The 27,814-nt window shown below is 32.6% G+C and overlaps 2 protein-coding genes across 3 annotated transcripts in view; both read right to left on the bottom strand.

Moving 5' to 3' along the window:
* Window positions 1-736: 736 nt before the first annotated feature.
* LOC105108911 (cationic amino acid transporter 4, vacuolar) lies at window positions 737-10,053 on the bottom strand. Of its 2 annotated transcripts, XM_011003409.1 has the most exons (14): window positions 9,537-10,049; window positions 8,773-8,974; window positions 8,325-8,409; window positions 7,279-7,419; window positions 7,063-7,181; window positions 6,876-6,972; window positions 5,594-5,766; window positions 5,426-5,492; window positions 4,950-5,108; window positions 4,542-4,806; window positions 2,633-2,741; window positions 1,903-2,015; window positions 1,305-1,380; window positions 737-1,180 (listed from the first exon to the last, which is right to left on the bottom strand). In XM_011003409.1, exons 1-14 carry the CDS (start codon window positions 9,703-9,705, stop codon window positions 1,024-1,026), a joined length of 1,932 nt encoding a protein of 643 aa, XP_011001711.1. In that variant the 5' UTR covers window positions 9,706-10,049; the 3' UTR covers window positions 737-1,023. The 2 variants fall into 2 exon arrangements, with proteins under 2 accessions (XP_011001711.1, XP_011001712.1); XM_011003410.1 differs by lacking the exons at window positions 737-1,180; window positions 1,305-1,380; window positions 1,903-2,015 and adding an exon at window positions 2,022-2,273 and having other exon boundaries at window positions 2,607-2,741; window positions 9,537-10,053.
* Window positions 10,054-19,897: 9,844 nt separating this feature from the next.
* LOC105108912 (BTB/POZ and MATH domain-containing protein 4) overlaps window positions 19,898-27,814 on the bottom strand; it is an 8,150-nt gene continuing 233 nt past the window's right edge. The window contains 4 exon segments of the mRNA XM_011003411.1: window positions 19,898-20,431; window positions 25,337-25,616; window positions 26,619-26,964; window positions 27,549-27,814. The exon segment at window positions 27,549-27,814 is cut by the window's right edge and continues 21 nt beyond it. Of these exon segments, the coding sequence (XP_011001713.1) occupies window positions 20,169-20,431; window positions 25,337-25,616; window positions 26,619-26,964; window positions 27,549-27,814 (1,155 nt within the window). The 3' untranslated portion in view covers window positions 19,898-20,168.

The following is a 27,814-nucleotide window of genomic DNA, read 5'->3' as shown; positions in this document are numbered from 1 at the left end:
ATTGACAGGTTGATTCGTCTTGTTTTGACTTTACCTGTTTCCACTACCACTACAGAGCGGACATTTTCAGCTATGAAACATGTTAAAACTGTGCTTCGCAATAAAATGGAAGAGGAGTTCTTAGCAGATTCTATGATGATTTATATTGAACGAGAACTTATTGAAGATATTGATTCGGATTCGATTATAGATGAATTCTATTCTACAAAACATCGAAGGGTGCAGCTTTGATAGTATAATTTATTTATTTTTATTTTAAATTTTATGTACTTTAAATTTCATTTTTATATATATTTTATGTTATGTATTTGACTTAAAATTTTATTGTTAACTTAACAAATTTATATATTTGAGTAAATAATTGATTTTAAAAAATAATTTCTATGTATTTATATTATAGCCCAGGATAACAACAATTCCTGGCTCCGCCCTTGCTTGTATCCAAATTTATTGATGCCATGAAGAGCCTGTTTCAACTCAAGCGAAGAGCTACTTAGACAAAGATCCAAGACCCCACTTAATAAAAACACATCTTAAGACATATTTATTAATTATATTTTATGAAATGAAAATTTTCCCTAACAAAAAACTCGAGTGTAAAATGAAAATTACCCAGTTCAGATGTCATGCATGTAAAACAGACGTCAAAATCATCTCATGGAATACTTTCTCCATTACTACCCCATCTTAACCACTTTCACTGTCACATGCGGCATTGTAAGAGAAATGTCACAAGTATCACAACAAAAATTTAGTAAACAATTCTTTTTTTACCCCCCCCCCAATTCAAATACTGCTTGTACCGCATATTTGTAACAACCATCACGTTTGAGCTATAAGGTATTTACATGTTTGCGCAAGAATTATAGAAGATGACAGCTAAGTGAGCAATACAACTATACAAGAAAAGATTGATTTCCCTTCTATCAGCTAGAACCATGTACCATAGCAGCAAAAAAGCATCCAAGACTGCCTCAGATAGAGGAGAGATAGATGTGTTTATGGTGCATGCCTTGCCATGATCTACGCCTGAAGATCTGAAGAGGTGCGGTAGATCTCATCAGCATGGGCAGTAGGGACATAAACTGCATTCTTCAATGAGCTGTGGGTCCGACCATAAAATAAATAAACTAGTGCCCCTATTAGCAGCCATATGGAAACACGGAACCATGTGCCAGCCCTGCACATAGATGCATAAGATCAACACTACAGTCAGAGGTGGTGGAAAGCTTGGTGAGATTGACCTCAAATAAAAAACTGTATTAGAGAGGGTGAGAAGCAAAGTTAAATGGCTGGATACTCACCCTAAATTAACTAACAAGTATGTGTTGACAAGAATGCAAGCAACTGGTAAGAATGGAACAAAAGGACAAACGAAACCTGGAAAAAGGCCAAAAAATAATTCTGTAAATGATTATTGCATGCATATCGAACACCATTTTTAAATTGGAGGTAACAGTATCATACAGTAAATACAGGTAAGACTATAAGCACAGGCTTTCCAAAGGGCTACGGTAGTATGGTTTAGCAATGGATACTCATGTGATACGACCAAGCAATTCCTATACTATGCACCACCAGCTTTTCTTTTTCTTCCCCTCAACTCTACCGCACGTGATTTTGAACTTTCAAGAAATTCTATCAAGTGATCTTGTCTACCAATTCATGTAATTTTGAGGGTTTCTTGAGTTGACGCAATGTTTTCTTCGTAACTTCAATCTGCACCAGCCATTTTAAGATTCTATACATATTAATCTGACAAAACTTCTTAAGGCAAGTAGTAGCCAAATGCCAGCAAAGCTTTGCAGTGGTAACGAGGTTTATGAAATTATTCACCAGAATACACAATACCCAACCTCAACCAATATCCTTTAACATTGTATTACATAAGCTTGAACATACCTCCTGAGTGTCCAAAGCTATGCCTGGCATTATCTTGTGCTAAGCATGCCAGAACAATCAAACTGCACAAAAGAATAGCTCCGCCCACTGTACACAACGTGAAGCGAAGAATGCTGGTAGAGTGAAGATCAAGTTACAAACCAGTAGAACCATATCAGTCGCATACTAAGGTAAAACATGTCTTGGACTAACCCTATACTGCAGAAGATGAAGTACTTTGTTTTTTTTTCAAGAATTGTTGTGCTGCATCTCCAGAGAAAAAAAACTTTCATTTATTGTTTATAAACATTGAGAACTCACATGCCAAAGGTTAAGAACAATTCTAGTTGAGGTAAGGGGACTCATGTTAGAAGAGTGAATCAGATGAAAGCGGAGGAGGTGATGGCCCTTTAGCTTGCAGATGGAACACCTTACAACCTAAAACACTTGAGAAAGCATAGAAAGAAAGCTTGCACCACTAAGTTGGAAAGTGAATGGATAAGCATTTCATCCTACAACAATCAACGCTAGGCCTACAGGAAGACACCCAAGTTTTGAGTGACCTAAATTATATATTCACTCTACATAATCTGTATCCTAGTTTTTTGTATCAAAATTCAGTTTTTCCCTTTTAAACCACAATGCACATGCCATTTCTAAGCATGTATTGTACCAGGACTCTGGGAGCATTTCCAGCCTAAGCTATGAATGGAAAGTCATAGAACTGCAGATTTTAGAGCAGATGACAAACCTGGGAATGTTTTCAACAGAAGCTGCAGATGCAAGGACAAAAACACCTATGCATACAAGAGCTATATTCCAAGCAGCAATTTTTCGCCTTTTTTGTTCATTCTGTTCACCTGTTTAATTGACACAAAACAAGAAAACTACTTGTTTCAAGAGAATTTCAGTGAATATGTTAATATCAATTTACATATCATATGGAATTTTTCAAGAGAATTTCAGTGAATATGTTAATGCAGAAGTGTTTCCTTAAGTATTGTTTATTTAACTATGAATGGTAGAATATATCATTCCGGTTAATAATAGGCTTCATGATGCCAACGAAATTCAACAAAGAAATAAAACAAACACATGGACCGTACACAAGCATCCACATGTACAGCCAACAAAAGAGGGGTCATTGTTAAATGAAAAGGTTAAGGCAACTATGTATCACATAGATTTGGTAGATAGAAAGTTTACCAGATTTACCAAAACCTAGAAAATTAGGATACCCGGACCGAAAAGTCAGGTACAGTGTGGATTTGTGCCAATTATCAACAAGAATAATATTAGTCTTCCCCTGAAAAAAGGTCCCTTCAGATGGGCTTATACATGTCTAGCAATGAAGAACAAAGGAATGGCAATCATTGTGCTTTTCCAATTGGTTTCAAGTTATGGGTTCAGTTGAATTAATGTACCACAACAACTGAATGAAAGAACCTTTATGACACATCCAGAAAAAGGATTCAAAGATTCAAAGCTCTCTTCTTCCTCTTTCTTTCTTCTCTCTGTTTCATATACAGAAAATATTGGAAATTTTTTTAATTAACATGATTTAGATAAATTATGGGTAAATAATAAATTAATTTCAAAGAATCCTTAATTTTTCTACTCAAAGAACCTTGGTTTTCCTAGATTTAATTCTTGATTTATGGTGACTAATCAAAGGTTGATAATTCTAGAAATTAATTCTTAATAATTCTTCAACCTTTTAGCTTCCAAAAGTTACTATAAAAGAAGATGAAACAGTTTCTAACATGAATTTTTCATATTTTTTCACTCTTTCTCTCTTCATTTTTAGAGTTTTCATTCTTTTTTATGCTTTTGTTTTTTTTCCCAAATCTAGAGCTTTGGTTCATACTTTGTTGAGAGATATTTGAGTTCATTTATTTTGGTTCAAAGATCTTTTTTAAAAGTATATCTAAACTAAGGTGGTGGTGTTAGAATCTTGAGAGAAATATTTCAAACATTCTAGTTGCACAAGTACGGAGCAATAAAGTCTTACGGACAAAAGATTCATTCTTAACAACAATAAAAGTTCCATTCCTTTAAAGTAGGCTTTGATATTATATATATTAGAAGTTTAAATATATACTTAGTATGTATGCTATGAATATTTTTATTACATTTATGTTGAAAGTATATTTCTCTTAGAACTTTATTTTGCATGTTCATAGATTTAAACTTGTATGCATTCTAGGCTTACCTTAAACAATCTTTCATGTTTGGTATGCTCTTGTTATGATAAACTAAACATCTTTGCTCTAGTCTAATATATAATACAACATTCTTTGGCCATATCCAGCCTGGATTTCACCTCCTACCAGTTTCATGTTATCTTGCCAAGGCTTATCAAAAAACATTGTGTCAGCACAGATGCTTGCTTTATTTAATAATGTGAGTTCAAGTAATGTTGCAGTATACCTTTTTGAGAGTACTCAGTGTTTTGCAGTGTCTACGCACTTTCTTTGTTGTGCACCCTTGTAAACAACTTACATTAAAAATCAACATTTATGCTTTATAGCAGTTCCGCTACTTCTTGTTACATATATGCATTTCAATGTCAAGCTAAGGCATGACAACAAAAAAGTACGGGAATAACAGAATGGAAAAAAAATTCATGTTCAAACACTAAAGAATGCATCAGGTAGTACCTTGAGCCATGTGTTTCCGAAGAAGCATGCATCCAATTGAAGTCCCTATATTGTCAAGTAAATGTTGACTAAGATCATAGTTGCTGAGAGAACCCTTAGGGTTTTGATATGCAATCTCCTGAGAATCATTATTGAACTGCAGTGATGGTGAATCAATCAGCTGCAGAAGTGATGGCTGAAGTGGCACCTCATTCGGTGGAACATATCTGAGTACTAGCACTGAAACTGCAACAGAAGTGAAAGCAAGAAGTGTACCCACGCTAACCTGTACCCAGGAAAGGGATTAGGAAGCCTTGCCTTCCTATATTTTTTATAGCAGAAGGTTCATGTAAATAAAAAAATAAAAAAATAAATAAACAGCAATGCATTATTCCTCATAACCATCTCTAATTCAAATGCATAACATACCATTCCTGCCAACTGTGAAACATCCATAAAAAAAGCCAGGGCTGCAGCAAGAATACCAATTATTACTGTGCTCTTCACTGGAACTTGTGTGCGTGCACTAATGTCTGAAAAAAAAGATGGCAATAATCCATCTCTAGCCATTGCCATGAACATTCGAGGCTGAAAAGAATTCATGGAAACAATCACTGACTAAATAGATTTATACCGTTTTGTATTTACAGAAAAAAAAAACCAACACCGACTCCTGCAAAATGGCTTTATCAAGCAGCAAAATAACATGCACCTATAACTTAAAGTTAACAAGTCTCATGCAAAGCATATAAAAAACAAATGGCAATAGTAGTGATGCAACTTTTGTGCACTTACTTGGAGCTCAAAGAAATTTGAGAGCTGAATCTATATCCATGCTACCACATTAATGTGTTATAAAGGACTAGGAGTTATTCTAAATCACTGGAGAAACATGGATTACACACCTGAGGAAGAAGTGAACCCATTAAACTAGCACAAAGAGCAGTAACTGCCCCAGTTGTTATTATGTACCTGCAATTATTAAGTTACAAATCAGATTACAACTGACTTTGAGGGAATAACCTCAAAGTTAAATAACCAATCAAATTGACAAACCAGTAGGAAAAGCTTACACTGCCCATTGCATCCCATGAGAAGCAAATGCTGAAGAGATCGGGGTGTCTGGATCCAATGCGTAGTATGGCACTAAGCCAACAATAACAACAGAGACAAGCATGTATAGAATGCAACATATAGACAAAGCAATGCCTATACCTAAGGGCAGATCACGTTGAGGATTTTTCACCTGACATGGTAAGAAAATGATGATCATAATGTAGTTAAAAAGCTACAAAAGAGGCCCAAAGTTTCACTTACTGAGGCTAACATGGTATGTAAAGATAAGATTAAACTACTAAATAATAACTCAAACAGAAATGACACGAATATAGAGATGGAATCAGATTAAGAATGATACAGAATTTTATCAAATTACATCTAATAATACAATATATACATGGTTGCCATCCTAGTTATGTATCAAGCATCGTCTCCCATAATTATACTCCCTTTTTCCAATAAAAAGCATCTTCCTATCCCTTATAATGTCAAATTATAACACAAGTTTTCTTCATAGAACACAATAAGTCATATGTTAACAATCACGAAGAAGAAATGAGACCTTAAGATGCATAGATACCACTATGGCATGGATGATAGATAAAGAAAAACAATACATTCTTGCTTTAATAACTCCAAGAAGGATTGATGAATTTGTAACTTTATTATATCAAATTTTGAACAAGGTAACTTCCACTGACTTGCCAAATTACAGACACTTCAACTTGTGCAAGGACATGAAGAAAAGTAAATGATTTTTCAAATGTAGTCATGTTCATGTATCCTAGGGGTTCATCATTCATAAAGCCACAGATTTGAATATTAGAGTAGAGTTATTTAATACTCTTCCTACCAGGATCCCACCCTGGCAAGACCACAACTGAACAATAGCCTTTAATAATGCCTTTCGAATCTTAGGTTAAAGAGTGTAGAATAATTAGCAATGTATGCCCAAACAAGAAATCATATCAGAATGTACACATTATGTTGGTATTAATTTACAATAATAAGCTAAGTAAACCACATCTTCATACAGGGCAGAGGTAAGATCAGGCACACAAGTTAAGAGATCAGAGACCAGATTTCTGAATAGATTAGGAACTAATGCACAATGTGGGAAGTCAATGAATATCTGTTGAGTTTGCATCATAGGATTTCCACAAAGTTTGATTTTTAGTTTAGCAAGGAAGTAAAATGAAGAGGATGAACTGTGAATGCAATCTTGCTTTCATTTCTTCTCTTGATTCTTTTTTCGCATGCAACACCAGTCATCAGTCATTCCACATTAAAAATTACCTCCTCAGCAGTGCTAGCAACAACATCAAAACCAATGAATGAAAAAAACACCACAGCAGATCCTGCAAGCATCCCGTTCACTCCAAACGGAAAATACCTATCAAACCAGAGGGAAAACAAAAGATGATGAACTAGACCACTAGGGTAGATATAATGAGCCAAAGTAGACAAAATATACACTACTCACCCACTAGGAAGTTCATATCCAATCCATTCAGTCTTGAAAGCTAAATATCCACCAACTATTATGATGAAAAGCATCCCAAAAACATTCACTGTTGTAACAACAGTCTGTGCAAATGAACTCTGCAAGATGTAGTATTTACTAAAACAAATTAAAAAACAGATGCATGCCAACACAAAAAACATAAACTTGCTAGTAGTTGAAAAGAAAAAAAATTACCTCCTTGATTCCAATGCACAAGAGCAAAGTGACAACAAGAATCAAAACTGCCGCACATGGGTCTACCACAATGCCAAGCCCAGGAATGGAGTGGCGGGCCAAGTACGAAGGCAGGTTATCCTGACCTCCAAAAAATAAGGCCTGAAAAACCAAAGAGACAAGTGGTTTGAATCAAGATAAATGAAATAAATATATCATGAGAACCATAGATGTACAGCATCCAAGGAAACTATGTCACCTGATTAGCTTGTAAGTTTTTTTTTTTTAAAAAAAGAAGGTTAAAACCGCAATGATAGCTATAATCTTTCATCTGAAAAATGATTTATGTCCAGAAAAAGAAAAGGTAGAAAAAATAATGCTGTATGTGTTACCAATCAAGATACAATAACATTCAGAGTGAGCATCACTGAGCCACTCTAAAGCTCATGCCACAAAGGACCAATAGTTAATCTTCAAACTGGGAAGCATCATACCACCATTTGGATACCTGGGCCAATGACCATTCAGATCTGGGGAAACTTTCTTGTATCAATTTTCACCAATGGTTTAAGACTAACGAGATAGAGAGAGGCCGGGGGTTCGGTGGAAGCATACGTGCCACTAACCATTGGCCAAATCTAACTTCATTTTGCTGCTCTTAAAGGTTAAACACTGGCATATTAGTATTCATTCTATATGATGTAAAGGCAAATAAGACTGCTTATTAAGTGATTCAATCTTGGAGAACAACAATAGGAATAGCCTTAAAATGAGCGGGCCTATTAGTACTTTAATGGTACACCATTGTTTTGAAGAGAGAAAGGGAGTGCCATTAACACTTCATGGAGTGCTAGCAGCCCTACATCTTTAAAATACATGGATCATGATAAATTACTACTGTTTCTTTAATTTTGTGAACCGTGCACATGCATGAACAAAATCACGAACACATCTCATGCAAACACCAGGAGCCATAAAAAAAGAAACTCTATTAGACACTAGGGTTTAAATACATATTTATTGCATAGATGGAAGAGAGAGCTTCACGTAGAGAAGATCTACAGCACCAGATTTGGGGTTAGGCCACGAGCAATAGCTGAACCACCAATTGTATATTCGAGAATCAATGCCCAGCCAACCAACCATGCTGCACTGCAAGACAATATGTTCAAGACCTGACAAGGGCATAGCAAAGCATATAGATATAGATTTACTAATCTTCCATTTAATGAGCTTACTGATTATGTCCTTTTGCAATTTAATCTTCTTATCAAAAGCAGTAACTTACCACCAAGCTCAACTATCAAGATGCCTTTATAACAATTCCTAAGCAAGTCAATTTATAATTTCAAATATGTATCAAGTTGTGCGATCTGCATATTTTGAGACAGGGATTGAAACCTCAAATTGTTGTTTCAATGTCATCTTTCGAACACTAGCTTAGAAATAAATAATAATGGGCACAAAGACGAGAACTAATATGGAAAGCTTAAAATTATCCAAGAAGTTACATACCCTTCTCCTATGCAAATGTATGTGTAATGGTAGGCACTCCCCGCTGATGGGCACCGGCAAACAAGTTCAGCATAACAAAATGCTGAGAGAGCAGCAGCAATTCCAGCAATGAAGAAAGAAACAGTAAGAGCCGGTCCTGTCTGCTCTCGAGCAACCGTTCCTACAAGAATATATACTCCAGCTCCAATTGTTGCTCCTACTCCTTATAAAAAATAAATAAAAATAGAACAAATATTAATATCAACATGCATAAAATCCTCCCCAGCTAAACTGGATATATTTGAAAGGAAATAGAATCCCACCCAACAGCCCAAGATCCCCATTAACTGCCGGTAATTAATAAGGGAGTAAATTCATGAATGAACTGAACAACAAAGAGGATTCGCATTTCAGACTTTCCAGGATATAAAATATAACCAACATTTAATAGTACACAGCCACAAGCAATAATTGTATTTATTAAACAAAACCTTAATGTTAACGAAAACACTGACAGCTAGCTTCATTACAAAGAGAAAAACAAACAATACCGATAATAAAGGCAGACACCGGACACGAGAAAGGACGGACGAACATAAAATTCACATAGAAAAACCTTGAGACTTTCAATGCAAACCAGAACAAACGCAAGAAAAAGAAACAGCATTTCAAGGAAAAGCAAAGATGCCCACATAGCCAATATATGAAGGAAGCAAGAAACTTCAACCATGAGAAAAACAAAACCCAGATGGAAAAAAGGAGAATTAATGGAGTTAGTTACGAACCAATGGCAATGATGTCAACAACAGAGAGAATCCTAGCTAATTGTTGGGTTTGGTCACCGCTATGGCTGCTGACACGAAGAGAATCCACTTGTTTTCTCCTAAAAACACAGCTCCTGAAGCTGAATCCCTCATTCCCATTCCCGTTGCTTTGCATGTCAGCCACACCCATAAACAAACTGACTTAAACTCTCTTGTTTCTTCTTCTTCTTCTTGATGATAATAACAATAATAAAAGGCGGCGTGGAGAATGACGAAGGGATGGGAGGGGGGGGGGGGGGGGGGTGTTGGCTTTTTGGGTACGTTGAATCTGCCCTGAATTTGAAACTAAATCCAAAACTGAGAATTGGAGGATCGAGAGAGAGAGAGAGAGAACAGTATGTAATTATTAGAAGTATATTGAAGAATTTTGATCCGTCATTGACACTCACACACTGTACTTGCGTGTATCTTCTTTGGATTTGCTTTTGGATAGCAACCAAAAAAATGTAACTGATTTTTAAAACAAAGGCACCTTTTAATTATGGTCAAATAATAGAAGAGACAAGATGAAGAAAACAGAAAAAGACAATATATGAAAAGAAAAATAAAACAGAATTGCGTTAGAACCGTTAGCCTCCGAGTTAGCATTCATGTTTCTTAAAAAACATACTCATTAGCTGATTGGTTATAGATTTTTAAAAAATAAAAAATGTGTATCTTATCATTTATTTGTGACAGCAACTTAATTTTTAGGAAATAAGAAATTTATCTTTTTAAAATTACTAGTTATACTATTCACTAAACAATATAATAACATGAATATTTTTTTTAATATATTAATTTTTTAATAGTTTTTTTTTAAATAGTTTAAAGTGAACTAAATTCACTCGCAATGCAACTTGAATAATTTTTTTTGAAAGATTAGTATGGAATGAATTAAATTCACTTGTACTGTAATATGAATTTTATACCTGATAATATTTGATCTAATTTTATTACACACTCAAAAAATTATGAAAATTATAATTCTTATCGGATGAATTTTATACATAATGAAATTATAAATAGTTTAATGGAATAATAAAAACTATTTTATATAAAGTATATATTTTATCAATATTAATATATATTTTTTAAAATTATTTTATAAACTCAATTTCAAAAACATTCTTAATCAAACACATTAAACTATTTTTTCTTTAACTTCAATTTCAACCACAGTTTTAACCAAACACCTATTTTTTCAAACCAACCTTAACTAAAAGTACTTTTTATAAAATAATATTTTTTAAACCACGACGACAACAACTAATTGGAATAGGTAAGAGTGTATAAGATAAAATAATTTTTTTTTTACATTTATTTAGTTATAATAAATAAAAAATGAAAAATTTTATTGAACTTTTTAATATGTTAATAAACTTATACATTTTAAAAAGTAATTATATATTATTTTTTATTTGAGTTTTTATTAAGAATTAAAATTAATAATATTATAAAAACTCTAGTTATAAAACTAGAACTTACTTGACTAGTTGCTTGGGGCTTAGATTGATTCGAGTTTAAGAAAAAAATGATTAACTTGACTTAACTTAGTCAAAAACCCAATTTAACATGGGATAAAACATGAATAAAAAACTCATTAATTTTTTTAAAAAATAATTTTGGTCAAAATAAGATTGTTTTAATTATTTTTAATTTTTTTGTTAGCCAGGTTAACTCTCCTAACCAGTAACTTGAATCTTGTATCAGGTCGACTCTTGAATTAGGTTTTTAAACTATGATAATATCTTTTTTTTATCCATATAATCACTCGGGTTAACCCATGTTGGCCCTCTCGTCATGTGACCTAGACCCTACCCTAGTTGGCCACCAAGTTATGTTTTAAAACTATGATAATAACAATTTTATTATTACATTCACCTAGGTTCATCCTAGTTGACCTTCCTAATCTATGACCCAAACCTTATCTAGAGTTAACCCTCGAATAAAGTTTTAAAATTTTAATAATAACCACTATTATTTTATGTTAACCTGAGTCAATCTGAGTTGACATTTCTAACACATGACCCGGGCATTATCTCGGGTTAACACCTAAGTCAAGTTATAAAACTATATTAATAATTATTTTTATTCTTACATTCATCCTGGTCAATGATTAACCTCATTCATAACTCAAGTCTTATCTCAGTTTTATTTTTTAGTCAGGTTTAAAACTATGATAATAATCACTATTATTTTTATGCTGACTCAGGTCAGCCCAGGTAGTCATTCGAGTCTAGACTAGTGACTTTGGATTCGCAATACTAAGCAAAAAAGGCATAAATAATAAAAAGAGAAAAATATAAAAATATAAAAAAATTAATTTTTTTTAAATGGGCCGGACTCGGCCCAGATCAGTGGGTTGGGCCGGACCCGGCCCAAACCAAATGGGTTGGGTACTGCACAAACAGTGACTCGTGTACAGTAACCAGCTAAGTTTTAAAAAATGAGCCAAACTCGGCCCAGATCAGTGTACAGTAACCACCCCCTCCTTCATTTGCTGCAGAACGTGAATTAATTCACGTTCTGCATGCTAATGTAGACCGAAAAATAAAAAGACAGGGCAACCGGAGATTACCTGGGATTGGTGTCGGGGCGGTGCTGCTGGCGGCGGAGACACGGTGGCCGGTGTTTTGGTGTGTTTTTTTTTCTCTCTCTCTTCTCGGTTATGCACCGTTTTCTCCTTCTTCTTCTCTCTCTCTCTTTTGTTTTTTTTTTTCTCTTCTCCTTTCCTCTCTCTCGTGTTTGGTTTCCTTCTCTCTTTCTTCTTCTCCCTCTCTTCGTATCTGTCTTTCGCTTGCTGCCTCCCCTGCTTTTATAGGCAAAAAAACAGGGGAGGGGACGTGGCTGGGGCGGCCACTGTGCAGCTGCTCCTCCACCGTTCTTCAAGCACATGGAAAGTGGGTTGTGTCGGCGTCTTTTTGAAGTTGAATTGTCGGTAAAAAGATCGGTGAAAACAGAGGAGAAAAACACATTTTCTTCCCCTGTTCTCTGCGTGTCCAGGGGAAGAAGATGATGGTACTGTTCAAAACGACACCGTTTTGAGTTTTTTTTTTATGAATAGTACATATTAACAGTGCATAAAACGACGTCGTTTTTTCCAAAACGCGTCGTTTCATTTAAATGAGATTTGGCGCCAAAATGCGTCAGATTCAAAATCAAGACTTCAATTTGGGCGTGTTTTACAATTTGGTCCTTGGTTTTTGATTTCTTCAATTAAGTCCCTAATTGGCCATCAAACTTCAATATTTATGCAATTAAGTCCCTGATTTGACCAAATTAACTCTCAAAAATTATATTTTGACCCTAGAACTTTAATTTCTTCTAATAAAAGCCCAAATTAACTAAAAAATCAAATTTTCTTGCAATCAAAACATCCATAAATTCAATTAAACCTTTATTAAAATTTAATTGAATCCATAAGCATTTTATTTTGGATTTTTCTTCCTAAAATTAATTTTCTTTGTCAACAAGGTTCTCATTAGTTAACAAAATACTGCCAAATTTTAATCTTTGTAATTGTAAACCTCCTCAACTAATTTTTGACCATTTTCTGAACATTCTGACATCCCTTTTTTTTTTACTATTATTACTTTTTTTTACTGTTATTATTTTTAAATTAGTTATTATTATTATTATTAATTATTTTTCATTTTCTTATTTTTTCTATATATATATATATTTTTTTTTACGCGGGGACCCAAAAATGGGTTACAACAACATTCACCTAGGTTAATCCTAGTTGACCTTCCTAACCTATGACCCAAACCTTATCTAGAGTTAACCCTCGAATAAAGTTTTAAAATTTTAATAATAACCACTATTATTTTATGTTAACCTGAGTCAATCTGAGTTGACATTTCTAACACATGACCCGGGCATTATCTCGGGTTAACACCTAAGTCAAGTTATAAAACTATATTAATAATTATTTTTATTCTTACATTCATCCTGGTCAATGATTAACCTCATTCATAACTCAAGTCTTATCTCAGTTTTATTTTTTAGTCAGGTTTAAAACTATGATAATAATCACTATTATTTTTATGCTGACTCAGGTCAGCCCAGGTAGTGATTCGAGTCTAGACTAGTGACTTTGGATTCGCCTTAAATTGACCATTGAGTTGGGTTTTAAAATTATGATAATAACTATTTTTATCCTTAGATGTTTTAGTTAGACAATTTTGGAATTGAGAGCTTTTACAAGGATATTTTATGAATAAAAAATAATAAGTATTGTCTTTAGAAACATGTTTTCTTTGTACATCCTATTTTGAAAGTACATAAATTCACTTTAAAATTATCTTAAAAATAAATTTATTTTTATGTCTCTATCTTTGTCTCTTCTACCATACACATTATTTTCTCTATTGTCTTTGTTCCTTTTATCTTAGGACAATAATTAAATGTTACCTAATAGTTATAATTATAATTATACACATTATTTTCTCTATTGTCTTTGTTCCTTTATAAAAAAAACAATAATTAAATGTTACCTAATAGTTATAATTATAATTATATATAAAAAAATAATTCCTAAGTTGAAAACATTATAACTGTCTCACAAGATAAACAACTGTGGACAACAAAAATATTTTTTTTTATTTGTTTGACACAAAGATTAAGATAGGAGAGAGACCAGAAAAGTAAAAATTAGTCATCGAGGCCATATTGTTTACTCATCGCTAACACGTGCTATCCTGGGATAGAGAACTCATTGACACAATTCAAACATCACTAATAAGGGCCATGGATAGAGCTAGGAAGAAGTTGCATGTGCCGCTTAAATGCAATAGGCTTTCTCATACACTGATGATTGCAACACACACCTTAAATATATATTTTTTTTTACTTCATCCCTTCTTTTCTTCTCGGTTTGTCCTTAATTAGGCTAGGATAGGATGAAATCTATAACTAAATTGATAATTTATCATAAAATTAAGGACCAAATCAAAAAATGAAACATCGATGACCATATTGAGTTAACTTATTATGATCGTTTCACAACCTAGATCATAAATTTAGAAGGTTAACTTGGGTTGACTGTGTTGATCCAGTATGACATCATTTTTTTTATTTTAATTAGTAAAATTTTTATTTTATTCTATCATTTTATAGTTTATTGTTTTGAATTTGAGCCTAATTAGGTGATTTAAAGGTTAAAACAACAATAACTTCAAAAATAATTTGGAGTAAGATTAGGTTATAGATGAGGCGACTGAACCATATTTAGGCTCGTTTGGTCAAACAAGTCACGCCAAGTCCACTCCAACATGGTTAGAGTTGAAACCTAAGCCATATAAAGGATGGCAACATTGAGTAAAGCTAGATAAATAAATAAAAAAAAAACAAAGGAACTATGCTAATAAGTTGTTTTTGTTTCAATTCAATCTTTCTTTTTTCTTTTCAAATAAAATATTGACACATTATTAAATAGAATGACATATCACAAGATCATGTTTTTTTTTTTATCTATATCTAATACTTAATATCTTGGTGCAGTCTTTTTTTATCATTAACAATTCTTTTCGGTATTTATTAACTCATATGATGTTCAATTATTTTTATTAAACACATTGATCAAGCTTTTAATATGCATTTGAGATTTTTCATCGACATAAAAAAATTTAACTAGACTCACATGCTTTTTATGCTTGAAAGTGATTTGGCCTATAATATACCATAAGTACTAAAATTAGTTTAGTGTGAATTCTCCCGATAAAATTACTATTGTACCCTTTAAAAGATAAACCACTTCACTGGATATCAAGGGAAATACAATTTTTTTCATGGAACTCGTTAGTTATTACAAAATTAAATAGGGGTGAATTAGTCTTTTTATTTTTTATTTGTTTCATAATGGATTTATTAAATTGCCCTTAAAAGCAAAAAAAACATTTAACTTAGGTCAAAGATTTTTTTTTTCACTTTTTTTGCACATTTCAAATATTTTGTTTTCAATTTATCCATAATTATTTTTGTTGGTTGGGAATTTAACATTGTTATTTTTTCGGGTTTGTTTTTTATGGTGCAATTTGGTCCCATGATCCATGTTCTGGGTTTTGAAGATTAGACCGAGCTGGCTTCAGTCTTTTTAGGCCATTTTTAATTATTTTTTTAATTTTATCCCTTAAAATTTAGTTGGTTGGAGATTAGTTTTTATTTATTTTTAATTTTTTTTCTATGAGATTATTCTGATCTCATGTCTTAATGGATGTAGTAGGTGCATTAAAGTTATTTCAAATCTTTTTTTTGTTGTTGTTTTTTATTATTACTATTTTAATTTCATCATTTAATATTAGATTGAAATGATATATTGAACCATTCTTGGTGTGTTTTGGAAGATTGGGCAAGTATAATCTTTAAGTGAAGAATGTTTTCATTTATGTGCGCACCATGTATTCAATAAACTATGTGAATGATTATAAATAAATATTTGATGTATTGAACTATTGTTGGTGTGTTTTAGAAGGTTGGACATGTCTGATCTCTATATAAAGAATGGTTTAATTTAAATGCATACAATGTGTTTGATAAAATGTGTGAATGATAGATTGAGAAGATATGATGTGAGATATTGAATTGTATTATAAAAGTGGGTAATGATAGGTTTAGACATTAAATTGTATTACAAAAATGGATGATGATATAATTAGACATTGAATTGTATGAAAAAAAATAGGTGATGATAATTGGACATTAAATTCTATTATGAAAATAGGTGATGATATGTTTGGACATTTAATTGTTTTACAAAAATGATGATAATATGATTTAGTAAAAGTTATAAATGAACTAAAGAAAATTGGGTATTAATTTGGAATATTTTTTTAGAATTTAAAGAGATATTTGAAGTGGCACCTGGTATAAAGAATGCACATTCTATAAGAGCTTCAGGTATGTGTTTGTTACATGATATTTGTTTTTATTAAATAAGTATTTAGCATAATTATTTAGCGTGTAAATAAAGAATGCTATGGATATATGTTTATGAAGTGAAACTAAGCTGACTATAATAGCAGAGGCTAAATACAAAAATTAAGTTGGCTCAAATGGGATGAAGCATGTTATGAAAATGAGTATATGTCACAAAACTAAGTTGGCCACAATGTCAAGGGCTATGACATGAAAATTGAGTCAATCATAAAGACAAAGGCTATTATAAGAAATTGAGTTACCTATAATGATAGGAGTTTGTTGCAAATTTGAATTGACCATAATGATGGGTTCTAAAAAGTATTTTAAGACAAGAGTTATGATTATTGAAATGGATAAATGGGTGCATATTTGATGGAATATTAACCTACATATGAAAATGATAGTATAATGTTATGTTTGTTGCTTCCATTGAAAAATAAAAGCTATTATCATGTTGTTTTCACACCTAGATGAAAGCCAATATTTATAGCTTTCATCGTTGAATGGCAATCAATGCCATGTTTGTTGCTTCCATTGATGAATAAAAGTCATTGTTATATTACTTTCACACCTAGATGAAAGCCATTATTTGTAGTTTCCATCATTAAGTGGATATATATTACTTTCATGATTGAATGAAAGTCAATAATATGTCATTTCTATTGGTAGAAAAAAACCAATAAGATGAAGTGTTTGTGAATATTAAATATGATTTTTGGAATGGAGATGAGGTTATGCTTATAAAGAAATGAAGATTTTGGATTGAAAGGGAAAAAAATGTTTATTAAAAAAAAAAATTAGTGTGTCAAGACTTATTAGAATTTATTTACATGTTGTTGCGTACTTGTAAATTTTATTATTGTCATTTGCATAATCATAGCACATTGCAAGGTAGGGTTAATAAATTAAGAGTAAATTTTGTTGTATTAGATATATTTTGTACTCACGCACTTTTGTTATATAATTAGTATAATCCTTAATTTTATTATGTAAATTAATCATTTTATAAACTCTTTTAATGCAGCACCATGCATTTATTTTTCTTGTTAAATATTTTATTTTCTTGTCATTTTGATTTTTTTACGCTTTAGTAATCGTATTTTATAAAAAAAAATTTATTGTATGACAATCTTAAGTTGAATTGATATAAGATAAAGTACAATAGGATTGAACCATGTTTATGATATTATTTAAGTTGTGATTGAAGATATCAAGTATAGGGGAAATTTTTCTTAGATTTCAGCAAAATTTATAATAAAAAAATAACCCAAATGTTACATATAGATATATTATTTAGATATAACATGTTAAAAATAAAGATATTACAACTCAACTAATACTTCCTTGTTATTGTATAGTTCCAACAACCTCTCCTTTTACAACATAACCATTGCATAAATTCCCAAAATTTTCTTATTAAGATTTCATCTTAAAATTCATTACTAAATATTCAAATTTTCACAACATATTAGTCTTAGAACTCGCTTAGAATAAACAACCCAAATCAAATAAAATAATTTTTTTATCTTTTAATATTTCTCGTATCACTAATTGTATAAATTGAAGTAACATGTCCTTTCTTAAAAATTTATCCCTCATTAAATACATTATTTATACTATTTTATATCATTAATCATAATCTAACATTGATTAAATCAATTTAATCCATCTACCAACCCCCTAAATTTATCCATTAGTTGACACTCATTCTAAAGAAAGCCTTATATCCATTAACTCTTAATTAACTAAAACCAAATAATTCAATTTCTTTTAATTGCTATAAAATCTTCATAATATATTAGAGTATTAAAACTCTCTTATTGTAAACATCCCAAATCAAATAAAATAATCTTTCTATACAACTTGAATTCAATTTAATTATTTATAGAGTATTTCATAACAACATTATTCATCAATTCATCAAAATAAATGTATCTATACTTTAATCAAGTTAATTTATCATTTGAAATCTTCAAGTATTCTTACATCCTTTTTAAAAAATAAAACTAGTTTCATTTGGGGTTTGTAATTGTTTCTTCTAATAAATACATTTTCTAAAAATTAAATTTATATTCTTATCTTTATATAGATATAACAAATACCTTAACTGTGAGACCAATATTTTTGATAATGAGATGACATTTATATAATTAAAGAGTTCAACGCAACTATTTTTCAAAAAAAAAAATTATCAACATATTTTTGTTATTTTTGAGTTTCAAGGGGGTTTTAGTCACTAAAAAAAATGACAATCCTATAACTAATTAGATGTTTTTTTGTTAATGTTTCTCGGAAAGGTTGCAAAGTGTTACCATCAATACAAAATATAAAACGTAAATGGTAATTTATCAAATTATAGCGGGTACTAGTAATTATTAACCTAACTATAGGATATTAAATCTAATTTTTTTCTTTTATAAATTTAAGGTTTTTCCAGTGAATAAGCTAAAGCGGATTACTTTTGCTGCATTGTATATTCTTGTCTTTTGTCCATTTAGTCTTGAGATTTAGACTAGAATTCATTGGTTTGAAATACGAAAGGATCTTAAAGGAAAAAAAAAAAAAAGCCTTTTCTTTTATATATATATTTTTACAAGATTTGTTCTTCAATATTCAGTAGGTGGAACACGTACAATCATCTTGTGCAAATAACTTCTTACAAGCATCCGAGCCTTGTGATTTTGGTTTAAAAAAGCATGCTCTGATTTGCAGTATATGACACTTTCATGTTCATATGCCTTGATATAATCCATCAGTTCATATATTGTAAGCCAATGTCTGTTATCTTCTCAGCTGCAGCAACTACATGATCAAGTTTCTGCAATAAATTCTCAAGCACTTCTTCAACAGCTTTCTTCTCTATGATCACTTCACCAGCAACTCTCTATGTGGTTGATAATTTCAGCAGAGAGTTTTCAACAAGTTAATTATCCTCCACTGCTTTCAAACTCTCTATGTAATGTCTGCATATTTACAGAGATTAATTTCTTTTCCAACCCTTGAAACTCAGTAGTTTCTCACTTACGTATTTGCCTTTCAACACCAATTGTTCATCGGTATATTATCAAGCTAACTTGGGCTTACTCTCTACCTCCTATAGATGAGAAGAAGAAAAAAATTAAAGTTCTTTATAACTTATAAGAACAGAAGATTTGCAATAGATGCATTGACTGTGCGCGCATCATGAAGAGTTGCATTCATGAACAGTTGGTGTTGCAACCTCCATAAACTTGTCCATGATTAGGGCTTTTTTTTTTTTTAATATGACAACAAAATTATAATATATATATTTTTTTAATTTGAATTCTAGATACGTTTTTGCAGTAAGTTTTTGGATCGATCATTACAAATATTCTAAACAATTCACTTATTTTGCTCGCCCCTAATTTAGTATTCATATCAATTTTTTTTTGCAGCGTTGCTTTACCGTTATTTCAGTTTTGAATGAATTTCAGAGGTTGAAGAATATTAGAAAACCACCTTTTCTGGAGAGAAATCACCAAGTTCTTGGGATAAATTACAAGTTCTTACGAAAATGTCATCGGCTGTATTTGCAACACCGAAGGAGGATACACAATTCTATCACAGAGACAACGTTTTCATACTGTTCCGTGTCTTCCTCCTACTTCATTCCCGGTTACTTGCCCATCCATTTCCACCATTGTCAAAATACAAATCAAGGTTAGTTTAATGTCATTCTTCTTGCCTAGGACTCCTTCCATTGCTATTTTCAGGTTGAGCCCACATGTTTTGGCTCCTTTCCCCTCCATTTTCCCATGGTTGCCTGATACTCCTATCATTTGTATCGCCTCCATCTGAGAACTGCCCCCAAACGCTTGGGTTCTTTCCACCTCCACTGACATCCTCCTCACATCCTGCCACGGTTTTTAGGAGCTCAGATTGCAGCAGTGGACAGTTCTCTTTCAGATACTCAAAACCATCAGACTGCACAACAGCTGCATCAAATGATACAATCAGAACAAGGAAAGCAAACAAATAATTAAAACCTGAGAAAAGCTTATATATAATAAAAATCCTAAGCTCCAATCCCTTTCCAAGTGACATAGCGTTGGGACCTCCGGCACAAAACAATCCCATAGGAAAAGAAAATGTGCCGGTCTCAGTTCTCTAATTACATCATCGCCCATTCACATTCCAGGCTTTAAAATTAGATAAAAGGAGAAGAAATTATATTTGCCGTCATTTATTATACCTGGGCAATCACCAAACACACAAGTAACATCAGCAGTGAAAATATAAGTTATTTTTGGTGGCTGACAGGTAGCCAAAACACAAAATAATATACATATACAGAATGCAAGGTTGGCAAAAAAGAGCATTTTTATGCTCTTCATTGGCAAAGAGAGTAATGGGAAGGAGTTCAAATACGGAAAGTCGGCAAAGAGAGTTAAGGGAAGGAGTTCAGATATGGAAAGCAAGACAACTTCCTTGAAGTCTTTTCACCTCAACTAAATGTGACGATTGAAATTTTGATCAAACATAATGCAGAAGTGCTAAACACAGTCCATGACCCTTGGCTCAACTATACTTCTGTAAATGGGATATAAGACAGCATCACAGCTGTATTTGAGACAGGACTGCTTTTAAAGCAATTCAAAGGACAAAACATAAAATGACTCATAAAAATGATAACACAACTTTATCAACTCCTTTATGTAAGCTCACTAAGACTATAGCATGGTTATACAAACCACACTATAGACAAGAGCTTTTCCAGTTTGTTGGTTCCAATGGAGAGGGATGCAATGCAAAACAGTCAAAACCAGTTCAACCAGTGGCATTTGGAATATGGCCAACAAACTTTGTGATGGAAGTTGGAATTTGCTAAAATTTTAAAAGGTTGGTATAAAACCCAGTCCCTGACTTCAGATCAAACGTGTCCAATGTTGGACCATTGAACTTGCATTACTTTTTAGGCTTTTAAGAATATTTTTGCTTACATTTCAAACAAACAGCTGTAGAGTAATTAAATAAAACAGAAACAAACCGGTAAAACTACATATAAATTTTTAAATGACCTTGCACATATGAAGAAGCACCAGTCGCCTAATGGATACAGTATCTAACTCCTAAACAAGGCAACTGCTGGTTGATTACCATTGGGCGTGCATTTTCAAGTTGGAAAGGAAATAAGTTAAGGCATTTCCTTATGCAAGTTTGGATTATATTTTTTCTTACTAAACATAGAATAAAATTATGAGAAAATAACAAAATAAACCAGTTTATTTCTATTTAACTATATCAACTAACTAGACTATCATTTGGTAGTTTGGGATGAAAAGAAATGGGAAAGATAGTGATGAAGCAAGGGGTTTTCTTTTCTTTTTTTTTTTTGGGGGGGGGGGGGGGGGGTGCCCCTAAGTGCATGCAAATAAAAAAGTCAACTGTCAAAGAAATAGATATGGATAAACTAATGTCATGTTGAGAATGCAAAAACTTTGTTTTTTTTTCTTTTTTTTAATAAATGTTCACAAAAAAGATAATGGATGCGTACAACAGGAACATGAATTTCTATTTTTAAATCATGTAATTAAGCTATTATTTAAGAAGTTTCCAATCCTAGTATTTGCAATGAGCAGGTTTTTATTATTATTGCTAACTTGGTGGGGAGTTCTATGTCAGGATTTCCTTTCTTACTTCAATTCTTAAACATTTTGGCGTGCCTACAAAAACAGAGGCCATTTAATAAATGAAGATGTGTTGTGAAATTTCCTTTATTCTCATGGATTTCATGAGCATAGCTTTAAATGGATTCAAGAAGCACCCCTATTGAATTTCAAGAGTTTAACATTGTGGACTCAAGGTTTGTACCTCCCCACTCCTTATCCTACTCAAATATTTCACTAGATCCTAGCTAAAAAGTAATAAATATATGGTGATAAGCAACAATACTTAGAAATCCATACAAACATGAAAATTCAGAGAATAATTTCAGGATGGATAAAGATAGAAGCTGGCAAATTTTACAGGAGCATACATGAAATAAATAACTTTGAAGTTGAATAGAATTACAAATCTTGCCATTGTGTCTATTCATGTAAAATTTATTAAGTTTTACTCATGATGTGTAGCATTATCCTTTAAAGATTCTAAAACTTGTTAAGAATTTGGTAATGCTGCTCAAAAAATAAATAGCCTTCAGAACAACTGAGATCCAAATCATTTGAGAATAGCTTCTGGTCTGATGTAAAAAAGAAGGTTGCAATACTGAAAGGGGTACTGAGAATTTGTTTAATGAAACAAGGCATGAATTGACATCCATTAGGCAATCAAAAGATTCTTTGTAAAAAGGAAAGAGAAGAAAGCAAGCACATGTTACAATAGCTTGGTGAGATAATTCTTAATTTGATCAATTTCATGTTTTCTAGCAGCTTAAGATGATTTTTTTATGTCCCATATAAAGGCCATAAATAAGGAAATCATGACCATTACAAATCTAAATTAATTTCTTTAATGAGCTACAAAAAGGAAAATGAACACTGAATTTCACTCGACTACAATTTGCTAAAAATAAGGAAATAATTAGCTGTGATATTACAAGCATTTTTTTTTTCATGTCTATATTATATGGGTAGGGTTGAGGGAGGGAGGAAATTGAAGAGCAGCAAAACCAAATTAGTTGCCTTTAAATATTTTATGCAACTCTCAATGCAAGTATGTGTGGGTGTGCAAATTTGCTTGCATGCTGGATGTTGCTGGTGGTGGAAGGAGGATAGCATGGAAGAATTAATTTTCCTAAACACATAAAAAGTAAATTGAGAAAATATTCTGAATTTGGACAGGGAAATTGCTGGGTGAAATCTTAAAAGCATTTGTAAAGGCTAAAAAAAGTAATACTATTGATTTTGGAAACAACAAAAGCTACATCCCCTATGCTCCTATTAGAGAATAATATAAATCATTTTTTCATGTCTCACCTAACAACTTAAGCTTTCAGGTTGAGAGGTTTTTTGACATGGTATCAATGACTTGACCAAACGATTATAAGTTTAAATCTCACCACCTTCATTCTATCTTCTAATTAAATTAATTTATAACATAAGGTAGTGTGATCATATACAAATTTTGAAACTCAAAAAACTCACTTAAAGAAGTGTGTTAGAGAATAATATATATTTTATTTAGAAGACTCACCTAACATCTTAAGTTTTTTAGTTGAAATTGTTCTTTGACAGCCCCCACTCATAAAAAAAATGAGATGGTTCTTTGACATCCCCAACCCAAAAAAAATGAAAGAAAGAAAAACACAAAAAGGAAATCACCTACCCACCACCACATATGTGTGCCAAGCTACATGGAGGCTCAATCTCTTAGAAGAGATAAACCTTTGAAGAAGGAACGAAATTGATAATCTTTCTTTTTACCAGTTTAGGAGGACAAAGAAGGTGACATAGCATATCCTCTAGTTAGTTAATGGAAACCATATAGGATCAGCAGATTTACTATAAGGAAATTTCATAAGTTAAATTAAAATTATGTTGTTGATAAGCATAACTTCTCTAAGTGAATATTCAGCAAACATTTCTTTCCCTTTCAATCTTTAACCACCAGTTTAAGGAGAACTAAATAGATCCTGAATGTATAATGGACTGCCATCCTTTTATCTTACTACTTATGATCCAGACAAGAGGTGATGGTTACCTAACAACCTTATTCATTTCTTTAGATCATCCTACCAAGCCAAACATGCTCCTAGATATGGCAATGTGCAATACAGTTCTTATTCAGGCCATATCTTTTTCACGTGATTTTTTCTTTTTAGGTTCTTTTCAAAACAAAGACTCACATATTAAAAAATGTGCCTTTACATGAAACAATTTTGGGTATAAATAATATTTTCCAAGGAAATCAGCTATGATAATTCAATCTGAAAGGCTATACTTAGTATGCAGTTTTCCGGTACTAGATATTGCCTCTAAATTGCATGTCCTGCTCATTTCAAACAAGCCTTAAATATAAAAACTCACCTGTATTTATACTTCATTGCATAAAATCATGTACAACAAACAAAAGATAAGTTACCCTACATCTAAGTCGGTCAGCATAAAATGTGTCTAGAATTCCCGACCACTAGATACAGCTTTAGAAAAGACCCCTCCCATCTCTACAAATGCACATAAACAAAGACATGCATCAGTGGAAAGAAAGAAAAACAACCTTTATGCATCCCACCAGAGAAATGTAGTTTTCTTGAAATCCAAAAACTGTCCCTCCAGCCAAAATTTCTTTTAACACCACATGTCATTTGCACTTAAGCTGTATCATTATCATGCGAGCAACCTAAACTTGGTTATAATTTCCAAGGTTGCTTGTGACTTACTTGCTAGACCATCTAATCAACTCCAACAACAATAATTCAGCATTTCAAGAAAGAAAAAGAAAACTGACAGGTTACCCCCCCCCCCCCCCTCTCATGTAAGAAATTCTTATGTGCTTTCTATTCAAGAAAGCCTAAATTAGAATGACTGCAACAGAAGTAGTCATAATTCATTTCATCACTGTAAGAATGACTTCGCCTCGAATAAAAGCAAACATTGAAGAGAGAAAGAGGGAGTTGAAAACTATAGTCTATAAGCCACAAAACCGATCCCAATAGTTGATGCAAGAGGGGATACAGTAACAGAACAAATAACTCAGAAACCATCAGATGCTACTCACAAAAGAACAGCTTTTTAGGGCCACAAACATATAAATGTTGCTAAGATCATTGAAATGATGGTCTAACTCAGTACAACCTGAATATATGCAACAGATATCCCATGTGTGGCTAGTTCAGTAAAGCAATGTCCTAACTGTTCTGTATAGAAATCTTCAAAATGAGAAATAAAACAAGAACATACCTACGAGATTTTCTGCAGAAAATTTGAGGCAAACAGACTTCAAATCCATAGCATGGTATCGATCAGCCAGGGCAAGAATCTTGGCAACAGAACTCACAGATATATCCTTGCAGAGTACAGCCTCACACATAAGTCTGAGTCTAGGTAAGTCATATCTGTCTGCTGCCTCCAACAATTTTGCAGTTAATGTGTCAAACACAGATGTCACAGAAGTTGAACTAGAAGCAGAAAGTTCCTCATCTTCAATTAGATCATCTTTGTATATGAAATGTAGCAAAGCCTGAACAATAGACATGCAAGAAGATATTAAAAAACAAGGCCGAAGAATTCTCTTTCAAAACAAGGCCGAAGAATTCACTTTCCCTCTATTGTAGGCCACACATATATTTACTATGAATGGCCCCATATTTCATGATTTTACAGGTACCAAAACTCATTCCACAGCTTAAATTTCATGTCTGCTTGTTGTTGAGACAAGCATTACATTGTGAATAGACATAATGTTCCGCATACATATTTCATGACACATTTCTTTACAATCCCATATAAGTCTCATATATGTCATCAAAAACATCTATGAGAGGGAAATGGTCAAATTAAAATCTTCTCTTGTCATTTCTGATCCTCAGCTCCATTCAGCAGTGAGCACCTTTTGAGATCAAATCAAAGGGCTTCGGAACTCCATGGGTAACACTAATGATTTAGCTTCTTTGTGTTTTTCTGCTGCAGAGACTTAGCAAAATTCCCTAGCTTATAAACAGCAGGACAGAGAAGCTCATTTGTTTTGGTACACTGTTATTTCAAAGGATACCTTGCTCTCCTATTCTGATGTTTATAAAATTATCGTCCTTTGTAACCCAAAAAAAAAAGTAGAAATAAAACTCAAGTTGAAGGATGTATCTTAGTGTAAAAACTCAATTGTATGCATTACAAGTGGATGATTAATAGAATATTTTAAGCAAACTTGGCAGATTTTGAATTATATGTCTGATATTTTGTCTAAATAATTACTTAACTGACCTAAGACAAAACCTTCAAAGGCTAACATAATCTTTAGAGCAAATAATTTCCACGCCTGCACCAAAAATATCAATACTCGGAGTAAATTGAGCTCTAAAATAATGCATGCTTCAAACATATAATTCATTATTTAAAGGTAAAGCAGAACACTCCAAGAAATGATATATCAATACTTGGAGTAAATTGAGCTCTAAAATAATGCATTCTTCAAACATACAATTCATAATTTAAAGGTAAAGCAGAACACTTCAAGAAATGATACCTTGAACACCTTAGGTTCTATATCTGAAATAACTATTTCGCTGTTATCTTCCTCCATTGCATCAAGAAGTTCATTTTCGAATACAGGAGACCGAGCAACCAATACCAACTTGTGAGCATGAAACTTTTGCCCTTGCACATTGAAAATGATATCAGAACAATCTTCATTCTCCAATAGCATACCAAAATGGTCTCCAATATCTGACTCAGGGACCTTTATAGAGTGCAATCTCGAGCAATCAGTTGCAGAAACCACAACACCAACAGTGCAGTGAATTTTCAAGCAATCATCTTTTAGAAAATCTGACGATTCAAGCATTGCTCGTCTGAAGAATCGCTTGTAACCCCTGGAGGGGGGACACAAAGGGCACACATTTAGCTATAGGAACTGGAAACCATTCCATACGCTAATAACCAATTCCAACAAAAAAAAAATGTAAAAACACAGAAAATTGTATCAGTAAAGAATCTATAGATCACTTAAAACTTTAGATGTTCTCAACCGTAGAATTGAAAAAACAGAAAATTCCATTTTATCACCAAAGTCAACTCTAATATTCCATTTCAATAAAGAAAACAGCATATATCCTCTCTTAATAGTATAGGAGAGGTTCCAAATAGCGGAAGAGCCGTTTATTTTATTTCAAAAAAACCATACAAGCCATGAAAAAACCAAAAACAATTTAATTGGCAGCGTCTCATCTGCAAGCGGGGCTCAGAATTAGATCACTCGGAAACTGCATTCGTACAAATTAGCACAGCTCATAAATCACATCAACCCTCCCGCAAACAAACTCTATTTTAAATTCAATCACTCTACTCTATCATGCAATTGATTCTACTCAAGATCCCAAGTTCTTCCGATGCCTAATTAGGAAACTACAATAAAAAAGTAGAAAAGAAAAAAAGAAAACCCAGAATCTTATTATACCACATGCTGCCGCGATACTTGAGGGTATAGGGTCCACTCTCGAGGGAGCGATCAAAGTGACTATGAACTTTATGTTTGCCTTTACCACTCTGATCAATCAAGGTGAGCTCGAAAAGGGCACGAACATCGGTGCCTTCGCTAGCAAGAGCGATGAAGACAGAGACATAAGAGGAATGGTCTTCAGGGTTTTTGCCATCTGGGTAGAAATAAATTGCCCACTGATAACCACCAACAGTGAAAGTCTCGCTAGCTATGTGTTTCCCTAC

Source organism: Populus euphratica, unplaced genomic scaffold (genome assembly GCF_000495115.2).
Source record: "Populus euphratica unplaced genomic scaffold, PopEup_1.0 scaffold201.1, whole genome shotgun sequence".
Lineage (NCBI taxonomy): Eukaryota > Viridiplantae > Streptophyta > Magnoliopsida > Malpighiales > Salicaceae > Populus > Populus euphratica.
This window is presented reverse-complemented; position numbering and strand designations above follow the sequence as displayed.